At 34.4% G+C, this 11817-nt stretch overlaps 1 protein-coding gene across 1 annotated transcript; it reads left to right on the top strand.

Moving 5' to 3' along the window:
• The first annotated feature begins 600 nt into the window (after nt 1-600).
• Nucleotides 601-1065, top strand: LOC113784160 (uncharacterized). The gene has a single exon (XM_027330316.1). The coding sequence runs from the start codon at nt 601-603 to the stop codon at nt 1063-1065; it is 465 nt and encodes a 154-aa protein (XP_027186117.1).
• The last annotated feature ends 10752 nt before the right edge of the window (nt 1066-11817 follow it).

Genomic DNA, 11817 nt, shown 5'->3' with positions numbered 1-11817 from the left:
CATGCCATTTATTATCTAAGGAAATTTTTTATAGATGTTGAAATAAGATATATAATGTTAGAACGTACTTGTTGTGCATTAACCTGAGTGGCCCATTGCTTGAGGCAATACATGTTTTTCCATATGATTTACTTGATATCCAAAATGGATCCAATCAAGTACATTTTTGAAAAGCCCGCTCTCACAGGGCGAATTGCTAGCTGGCAGGTGATGCTATCAAAATATGATATTACCTATGTTACTTAGAAAGCCATCAAAGAGAGTGCCTTAGCATATTATCTAGCTAATCAACCTATGGATGATTATAAGTCAATGCAATGCGAATTCCCAGACGAAAGCATCATGGTTTTGTCTAAAGACTGCGATAATGGAAAATGGACCTTGTTGTTCGACGGGGCCTCAAACATAGTGGGGCATGGGATTGGGGTTGTTTTAATATCTCCCAAAAAAAAGTTCATACCTATCACAACGCGCTTGTGTTTTGATTGTACCAATAATATGGCAGAATATGAAGCTTGTGCCATGGAAATTTTGGCGGCTTTGGAAAGTTCTAGAAGTATATGGAGATTCAGTCCTAGTCATTAATCAGCTTAACCAAGAATGGGAACTCGAGATAAGAAGTTAATACCTTATTTTACCTACATAAAAGAATTGTTTTTACAATTTGACAAAATCACCTTTCACCATGTCCCTCGAGAAAACAATCAATTGGCTGATGCTTTGGCTACTTTATCATCGATGTTCCAAATAAGTCGAAACGATGAAATCCTATCAATTAAAATGGAGAGTCGAGATCACCCTGCATGCTGCCACGTAATGGAGGAAGAAACTGACGGGAAACTGTGGTATCACGACATCAAACATGATCTTATAAATTTAGAATATCCTTCCAGAATATCGGAGAATGAGAAAAGAACTCTGAGACAGATAACCGCGAGCATTTTCATGAACAAAAATATTTTGTATAAGAGGAATCATGATATGGTACTCCTAGATGCGTTGATGTCAATGAGGCGAAATAAATTCTATGAGATATCCATGATGGTTCTTATGGGATCCATATGAACGAACACACCATGTCTAGAAAGATTCTTCGGGTTGGGTATTACTGACTCACCCTAGAAAAAGATTGTTTTAATTATATAAAGAAACGCCATAAGTGTCAAACATATGTTGATAATATCCAATTCCCGCCAATGCCCCTAAATACCCTTTTAGCGCCCTTGTCGTTCTCAATGTGGAGCATAGACATCATCAGAACGATCGAACCGAAAGCATCAAATGGACATCGCTTCATCTTGGTGGCAATTGATTACCTTACCAAATGGGTAGAGGTCGCTTCGTACGCCAATGTAACCAAAAATGTGGTAGTCAAATTCATAAAAAGGGAGTTAATATGTTATTATGGCCTACCAAACAAGATTATTACTGACAATGCCACAAATCTGAAAAACAAAATGATGGATGAATTGTGTGCCACCTTTAAAATTAAACATCACAACTTGTCCCTGTACAGACCGAAAATTATTGGCGTAGTTGAAGCAGCAAATAAAAACATCAAAAAAATTATACAGAAAATGGTTGTAATATACAAAGATTGGCATGAGATGTTGCGGTTTGCACTACACGGGTATCGCAATTCAATACACACTTCAATTGGTGTAACCCTCTGTTTCCTAGTATATGGGATAGAGGTTGTGTTATCCATTGAAGTAGAAATCCTCTCTCTAAGAGTATTAATGGAAGCCAAACTAGAGGAGTCACAATGGGTACAAACATGTTTTGATCAATGGAATTAAATTGAAGAAAAAATGTTGCTGGTCTTATGCCATGGGCAATTATATCAGAAAGGATTGAAAAAAGCGTAAGAGAAAAAAATACATCCTCGAGAATTCTTGGAAGGAGACTTGATGCTAAAAAAGATCTTACCCATTCAAAAGGATTATCGTGGGAAATAGACCTATAACTATGAAGACCCATACGTCGTGAAGAAAGCTTTCTCAGGTGGAGAGCTTTGATCTTCACGAATATGGATGGAAAAGAATTAACCCTCCTGTAAACTCAGACGCCGTAAAAAATATCATGCTTAAATAATGAATACCCGATAGGTTGAAAACCTGAAAAGGGAAAACCTAGGCAAAAATTACGGCACAAAAAATAATAATGAATACTTGCTAGGTTGAAAACCTGAAAGGGCGACCTAAGCAAAAATAGGGAATAAAAAAAAATAATAACAATGAATACTGCTAGGTTGAAAACCTGAAAGGGAGACCTGGACAAAAATAAGGGTAAAAAAAACCACTAGGTTGTATATCTGAAAGGGCAACCTAGGCAAAAATTAGAATACAAAAAGATACTTGATAGGTTGAAAACTTGAAAGGGCAACTTGAAAGAAGAAGAAAAAAAAACAACACCAACAAAAACAAAGAATATATACTCGAAAGGACATGATCCACAATATGGATCAGACTATGGCACGAGAAGTTAGTACAGTCTACCTTGGAATTACTAGTAACCAAGTCGGATCTTCCATCCATTTCTTTTATTTTATCTTATGTTTATTATTTTTTACGACGAATATTGAACCTCAATATATTGATATATACTTTTATCATCTTTATAATTTAACCCTATTTCCCAAATGCATCTTATGATTAGCATGTATTGGAAAGTAAAACATATACCATACGTCGATATAATGAATTGCGATAATATTGGATATAGTAGAGGTTATTTACAGTACAAGGCACACAACAACATGAGATCCAACTTAAGATCACAATATTAATTCTTCTTCCAAAAAGAAAAAGAAACAAAGAAAAGGGAAAAAAAGAGAAGAGGACAAATGAGAGATAAAAAATATCAAGTTTAAGAAAAATGTATAACTGCTTTTTCTCATTCAGGATTTGAATGGTCGTGTCCAATAAAAATATTAATAAAAATCAACTCATTCATTCATTCTTTTGTTTGTTTGTTCGTTCGTTCGTTCGTTTGTTCATTCGTTCGTTCGTCTGTTCGTTCATTCGTTCGTTCGTTCGTTCGTTCGTTCATTCATTCACCCATCCATCCATTCACCCATCCATCCATCCATCCATCCATCCATCCATCCATCCATCCATCCATCCATCCATCCATCCATCCATCCATCCATCCATCCATCCATCCATCCATCCATCCATCCATCCATCCATCCATCCATCCATCCATCCATCCATCCATCCATCCATCCATCCATCCATCCATCCATCCATCCATCCATCCATCCATCCATCCATCCATCCATCCATCCATCCATCCATCCATCCATCCATCCATCCATCCATCCATCCATCCATCCATCCATCCATCCATCCATCCATCCATCCATCCATCCATCCATCCATCCATCCATCCATCCATCCATCCATCCATCCATCCATCCATCCATCCATCCATCCATCCATCCATCCATCCATCCATCCATCCATCCATCCATCCATCCATCCATCCATCCATCCATCCATCCATCCATCCATCCATCCATCCATCCATCCATCCATCCATCCATCCATCCATCCATCCATCCATCCATCCATCCATCCATCCATCCATCCATCCATCCATCCATCCATCCATCCATCCATCCATCCATCCATCCATCCATCCATCCATCCATCCATCCATCCATCCATCCATCCATCCATCCATCCATCCATCCATCCATCCATCCATCCATCCATCCATCCATCCATCCATCCATCCATCCATCCATCCATCCATCCATCCATCCATCCATCCATCCATCCATCCATCCATCCATCCATCCATCCATCCATCCATCCATCCATCCATCCATCCATCCATCCATCCATCCATCCATCCATCCATCCATCCATCCATCCATCCATCCATCCATCCATCCATCCATCCATCCATCCATCCATCCATCCATCCATCCATCCATCCATCCATCCATCCATCCATCCATCCATCCATCCATCCATCCATCCATCCATCCATCCATCCATCCATCCATCCATCCATCCATCCATCCATCCATCCATCCATCCATCCATCCATCCATCCATCCATCCATCCATCCATCCATCCATCCATCCATCCATCCATCCATCCATCCATCCATCCATCCATCCATCCATCCATCCATCCATCCATCCATCCATCCATCCATCCATCCATCCATCCATCCATCCATCCATCCATCCATCCATCCATCCATCCATCCATCCATCCATCCATCATTCATTCATTCATTCATTCATTCATTCATTCATTCATTCATTCATTCATTCATTCATTCATTCATTCATTAATGAATGAATGACATTTCTTAAATTTAAAGCCGAAAAAATGACCTACATGTTGAAGCTGGGAAAACGACTCGCATCCAAAGTCGAGCAAACGATCCACATGTTGAAGCCGAGAAAATGACTCACACCTAAAGCCGAGAAAACGACCTGCATCTTGAAGTCGGCAAAATAACTCGCACCCAAAGTCGAGAAAACGAACTGCATCTTGAAGCCAGGAAAACGACTAGCACACGAAGCCGAGAAAATGACCCGCATGTTGAAGCCAACAAAATGACTCTCACTTGAAGCCGAGAAAATGAATCGTATGTTGAAGTCGAGAAAACGACTCGCACTCAAAGCCAAGAAAACAACCCAGATATTGAAGCTGGGAAAACGACTCGAACCCGAAGCCGAGAAAACGACACGTATGTTGAAGTTGAGAAAACGACTCGCACCCGAAGCCGAGAAAATGATCCGCATGTTGAATTTGGGAAAACGAATCGCACCCGAAGCCGAGAAAACGACCCGCATGTTGAAGCCGAAAAACGACTCACACCTAAAGCCGAGAAAATGACCTGCATGTTGCAGCTGGAAAACGACTCACACCCAAAGTCGAGTAAACGAACCGCATGTTGAAATCGGGAAAACGACTTGCATCGAAGCCGAGAAAATGACCCGCTTCTTGAAGTTGGGAAAACAAGCCGCACCGAAGCCAAGAAAACGATTCGCATCTTAAAGTCACGGAAACAACTTGCACCCAAAGTTGAGAAAACAACTACTATCTTGAAGTTGGGTAAATGACTTACAAAAATCATATTCTGACAAAATTAGAGTTGTCATCTTTATTCATCACTTACTTTGATTCTCAAAGTAAATTCTAAGTAAAGAGGGGCAGCTGTTGACACCTAATTTTGTCAGCTACTTTAAGATTTTTTATTAAAATTAAAATTATAAAAAAAATAATAATGATAAAAATAATAAATAGTTAGACCTTTAAATTTTAGAAAGTCATGGATACATTTGATTTCTATTTGTCTCTGATTCATTTTTATAAAACTTCACTCTTTTCTAAAATATAAAAAAAAAAAAGTGTATATAATTGAATAAAAAGAGATGGATTGATGGTAATAAAAATCATTATAATGGTCATGATTTGAATCAAAAGAAACCAAAAAGAAATGAATCAATGGTAATAAAAATTAATGTAATGGTGATCAATTGAATAAAAAAGAATCAATGGTAATAAGAATCAGTAAAATGGTGATCATTTGAATGAAAAGAAACAGAAAATAAACAGATTAATGGTGATCACTTGAAAATTATCCCCTTGTCTTTTGTAACCTACATCCAAAAAGTCTATAAAAGGGGAACACTATTGGAAGCACTATTTAGTAAAAAAACAATGAAAAAAAAGAGAGAATAATAGGCAAAAGAGGAGCACATAATCTGAACTTGGGAAAATCAGTCCCGCAAAACCAATCCAGTAGTAAGGTATCACTTTCTTATTGTTTCTCTAATTTTCTTCTTATTAGTATTTGTATTGCATCCCTTTAAAAAATGTTCTTTTTTTTCTTTCTCTTTTTCTGTTTATGCAAACAATAAACTCATATTAAACTTTCATTTTTCTCAAGTTGTTTGTTCCTTAAATTGTTTTCTTTGCAACACAAAATTCTAAAAAGAAATATAAATAATTAATGTTTAAAAACCAATCACCAAGAAAATAAATTTCACCCTATTGTAATATAACATAAAACTCATATCACATATTTATCATTTAATTCAAAAAAATCATAACGAATAAATAGTTTTTCCCTTCGGATTAGAATTAATAGTCACAGCCGCCAGATGAAATTCATTCTCGCTCGTCGCGCCATACCCACCCCCAATCGTTGGTGGCCTTTGTGTCATGACAGATCCGACAATACACGAGCAAATCCTTTAATAGGATGCTTCATCGTTGCGTCCATCTGTTTCTTTCACATACTGTTGTGTTACGTTGTTTTCTAACAAAAATTAATTTTTCCTTACTTTAAAACAAACATAAAAAGACACAATCCGTAAACAAACATCTCACCTCTTTTTTCATCATTATTATTATTATTATTATTATTATTATTATTATTATTATTATTATTATTATTATTATTATTATTATATTTTATTTTTGTATACGTATATAATAATTATTATAATTAAAATAGAGTAATAATAAAAATGGAACAACACATACATATTTTATACCCAAGAACTACGTGTGTTTTGATTTCTCTATTGCACTAGGGGATATGTTGGAGCAAGGTATTCCCCTTGTCAATCAAATCAATAAAAATATTTTTTCTTCTTTTATTAATATAAATAATTTATTTTCCTTTTTATTATTCTTTTAAGGGTAAAATGACTAATTAAATAAATAAATAATCTGTATACAATTAATTATAGGGTGACCGTTTTAACTGACGATGTAGGGTAATATTACTTTTCCTACTCTTAATTGACTCCCGAATCCGCTTTTTTGTTTAAGAACTTTAATTTAGGTTTTATCTAATTTTCCCTTTTAAAATAATAAAATTGGTGGCGACTCATTTTTCACAGACAAACCGGAAGCGACACATATCTGTCAAAGTTATATTTGTAAGAAATATTTGTTGACCAAGCTGGAATAGAGATACGATTCATAATTATTTTTTAAGAAAATCACTACTAACCAAGATGGAATGGATATACGATTTATATGTTCAGCAAGTAATTCACAAACCTGAATTTCAACTATAAATAGTGGATCAAGACTGAAGAAGAAATACAAGAACAACACGAATACACAAACTCAGGAATAATAAAAAAAGTCAACGTTGTTTAGAAAACCTTACGAGCTCAATTTTCTAAGTATTTAGAGTCGAAGGTTGTAAGTTTTATCAAAACACTCGTTCAAAGAAAAGTATTCTAAGTGCTTCATTGCTAGTGTGAGAATATCATTGTAATAAATATGCTTAGTAGAAGCAAAAACAAAATAGTTTCAAACTCATTGTAACCTAGCCCGATAGAGGCATAGTGTGCCTAAAGCAATCTATGGATCTCAGGTTATGTTGAGAAGACTTGACTTGTAGGGTTAAAGTGTTTTGTGTCTTCAATAATCTAGGTTTGTTAGGTTGTTGGAGAAGACATGGCTGGTAGAGTCAACGTGTTTATGTTCCTAAAATTTTTTGGGGTTGTCATATTGTTTTGAGAAGACTAACTTGTAATGTCTGGTGCTTTGTAATTCAAGTTGTTGAATAATAAATTAAACCTTTATAAGTAAAGGGACTAGAGTTAGCTAAGTTAGTGGCAAATTAGGATAAATTATTTGTGTCACTTTACTCCTGCATTCCTTAGTTTTGTTACTACTTCTGCTCTAAGTCATCAAACTTGAACTAGTGTTAATCAAATAATTATAAAGAATTTAACATAGACAAACACAATTCAACCACCCTTCTTGTGTTTGCACCTTCATTAGGTACCTAAATTTGGTTGGGTCGTGGTTTGTTAGTCTGGAAAGGTTTCTTGTCTTTCCTTGTATTTAACATGGGAAAAAATAATTTAAAGTGACATTTCTTAGAGCAAAAAGTACACAAAATATCAGAGGGAATAAGTTTAGGTTTAATTACTATTTCATCAAATCCAAGACCTCTTTTACAATTTCTACTAAATCCATAAATCATAGAAGCATACTTGCTTCTTTCCATACTATTAGATAGAAAATCTTGGAATAATTATTCATATTTATCAGAATTACATGTGAATTTTTTTAAAAGTTTTGAAACAAGAGTATTCAAGGTTTCATTTTCATATTTAACCTCAACACTTTCAGTTTTAGAGACAACTTTTAGTTTTTATTTAAGAAATCATTTATAACATTAATTTATTCAAATCGGGTTAAGTCATAAAATACTTCAATTTCTTCAACAACTTATTCACTTCCAGAGTCAGAATCAATGTATGTGTTGGATCCAGAGTCAAGTTTGTTTGCTTTTCATCATTAGAGGATTCATCATAATCATCTCATGTAGTCATCAGAACCTTCTTCTTGGGACTGAAATCTCGCCTTTGATGTTTCCCTTTTTCCAGATTTGGACATTCAGACTTGACATGTCCAAGTTCATTGCACCCATACCATATGGTGCTTTTCTTGTTAGATTTCCATCCCTTCCTCTGCTGGACTTCCTGGAATATATTTGAGGAAATTTCTTCTTTCAGTTGTGCCACATCTTCTGAAGTTTTCTAGATATGAATGTTATTTCCTCATTCTTTGGGTTCAGATTCTGATCATTTGAATCATTATCCTTTTATTCTGTTGTGGCCTTTAGAATCTTCTTCTTCTTGGATTTCAAGCCCAAAGTTGGTTGCTACTTCTTTGCAACATACTCTGCAGGCTCAATTTCATGTCATCTTAAGGAGCTAATAATTCTTCTAATTTAAGAGTAGTGAGATCCTTAACTTCTTGAATAGTTGTAATCTTAGGTCTCCATTTACTTGCCAAACTCCTAAGAATTTTCTTCATGTGATCAACAGTAGTATAACTTTTCTCAAGTACCTTTAATCTTGAGACCAGAGTATGGAATCTGGAAAACATTATTCAATGTCTTCATTTTCTTTCGTCTTGAACAAGTCATACTTTATGACTAGGAGGTTGGCATTTTCTTCTTGCTCTTTCTTGCTTCCTTCATAGGTTAGAACCAAATTGTCATAGATTATTTTTGATGTTTCTTTGTCAGTGCACTTATCAAAGTCCTTGAAGATGATTCCATTGTTCGTGAAGGTTTTGGACTTGTGATTCATCTTGTACATCTTTTTATGTTCAACATTCATCTATTTCCTTGAAATTTCAGTACCATCAGAATTTGTTGGAGCAGTGTAGTCATCTTCCATTAAGTCTCAAACCGTTCACCATCAAACAAATGTGGCATGTTGATGTTTCCTCCAGCGGCTTCTTCCCCAAATCCAGATATTGAATCCTTGGATCTTTGTTCAAACATTGTAAAGTGCTAATTTTTGAAATTGGACTCTTGACGCTAATTGAAGGTGCAAACACGAGAAATGGGTTGGATTGTGTTTGACTAAGTTGCATTTTTTTTTTTTGTGTGTGGCTAATTTATTTAAAATTGGTTTGGGATTGGTGACTTATTTAGAATAAAAGTAGTAGCGATCGGGTTAAGTGATCAGAGGCATAAGTAAAATAAAAATTGCAAAATTAAAGTAACATAAGAATTTACCCTGGTTCACCACCAACTTGGTATCTACGTCCAACCCCCTCACATTTAACCCACTAATTCAAAACTTGAATTACACAACACCTGACCCTACAAACAAGCATTCTCAAAAAAACCTGATACCTACAGATTTTTTGAGGAACATATACACCTTGACTCTTAGAGTCAAGTCTTCTAAACACAACCTAAAAACCTACCAATTTCTTGTGGAACACAAACGCCACTATCGGGCTGGGTTACAAGAGTTTGGAAAAAATTAGTTTGCTTATAACGATTTGATTGTAACAATGACTCTCACACTAGAAAACACTTAGAAAATATTTCTTTTGCGCAAGTGTTTCTCTAGACCTTAAACTTATGAACTCTAATGACTTAGGAAAGTTTGTGCTTGTGAGTTCTCTTATTCTCTCCTTCAGCCTTAAGTATCTATTTATAGAATAAGTTAGGGTTTCTCCTTTGTCATTGCAAAATCTGAATAATATATTTGAAAATAATAAATGTATCTTCTTATGAGTGTTTATTCTTGTAAACAATTATTGATCATATCTTGTAAATAATTCGTATCTTCTTGTAAATAATACATATATTCTTGTGATAAATCTTGACCAAATCTTCTTGTAAATAATTCATATATTCTTGTAGATAAATCTTGATCAAATCTCATGTAAATAATTCATATCTTCTTGTGATAAATCTTGATAAAATCTTTTTGTAAATAATTCATATCTTCTTGTTGATAAGATCTTGATCATATCTTCTTCAAAGCTTGAACATATCTTCTTTTCAATTTGGTAAAAGAAATTTTTTTTTCAATTATAAATCTGAATCAAATCTTATTTTAGATTGTATTCAAAAACATGAATCTTCTTTCATATTCTCGCTTGATTTGAGCTAGAATGGATTCAGGTAGTTCTTTGATCTTCACAAGTTTTTGATTCGGCTAAGTCTTCTTTTCATACTTAATTCTTTCAATTTCAACTGTTGACTTTCCATCAGAGGCATTGACTTTCTCGTTTGAGTGAGATGTTTTTTTCTTGAATAATGATAGTAAAAGGCATAATTACAAGACTTAGAATTAGTGGCATTGGGCAAATCACCTTGTTGAAACTTCAGAGTCAATGCAACATTAGAGGTTGCATATCAGAGGCATCATTTGGGGTGTGTTGCACCATTTTGATAAGCGGGTTGTGAGCTTTGAATTTATGATTTGAACAATCTCTTCATAGTTAATTATACGTTGATGTGAACTCTTCATAGGCATGATGAGTTTGCGCACATATGCAAGGGCTTTAGAGGCATGCTTCAAATTCAGTCTTCAAACAATGTTTAGAGGTAGTCTTCAAACTTAGTTTCAAAGATATTCTTCAGAGGAAGTCTTCAAACTTAGTTATCAAACCCAATCTTTAGACTCAAACATCAGATACAGACTTCAGACCCAAATATCAGAGGCAATCTTCATTACCGTCATAGGCACGTTACTTTCTGAGGCATATGTTCAAAGGCAGATACGTGTACTTTGTGTTCCTCTGATTTCATCAGCTGGTCACTTCCTTCTGGTGACTTTCCTCTAGTTACTTCCTCTGATACAAATTTAACTGAAACGTGAGCCGACAAATAGAGGAAAATATGGAATACAAATTTAACCAAGACAATATTTAAATAACAAATAAAAATAATTTGTATACTTATTTCTAATAAAATAAGTATACAAACACCAATGGAAATACAAATTTAAATAATTATTCTAAACAAATTTAAGCGAAACAATATTTAAATAACAAATAACAAATAATTTGTATACTTATTTCTAACAAAATATGTATACAAACTCCAATGGGACTACAAATTTAAATAAATATTCTAAACAAATTTAACCGAAACAATATTAAAATAACAAATAAAAATAAGTATACAAATTATTCAAATTTTTAAATTAATAGTTTCATTGGAGTACGATTGGTCCATGTTTTCCTCTATTTTGGCGGCACACGTTTTTGTAATGTCCATTTGACGTGAAAGACCCAAAATAAAGTTTTTGGATATTGCAGCAGGGACAAAAACTTAAAAATTGATATATTTAAAGGGACCAAAAATATATTTAAACATTTGGTCCACATTTTCCTTTGTCAATTAACGTTTTTTGTAACGTCCACTTGATGTTAAAGACTGATGACTCTTCATCATATGCATATTTTTCATTGTTTTTAGTCTTATTTATCATTAATCATTAGTTAATTTAAGGAGTTATTTGATATGTTTTGTTGATTTTAGCTCTTTGATTTAAT

The sequence above is a fragment of the Cicer arietinum genome, chromosome 5, assembly GCF_000331145.2.
Source record: "Cicer arietinum cultivar CDC Frontier isolate Library 1 chromosome 5, Cicar.CDCFrontier_v2.0, whole genome shotgun sequence".
Taxonomy (NCBI): Eukaryota; Viridiplantae; Streptophyta; class Magnoliopsida; order Fabales; family Fabaceae; genus Cicer; species Cicer arietinum.
Note: the sequence above shows the minus strand (reverse complement) of the source record. Positions and strands in the feature narration are given on the sequence as shown.

Excerpts from the sequence above, each read along its gene's own strand:
- LOC113784160 (XM_027330316.1), top strand. The coding sequence starts at position 601 with ATGGGAACTCGAGATAAGAAGTTAATACCTTATTTTACCTACATAAAA.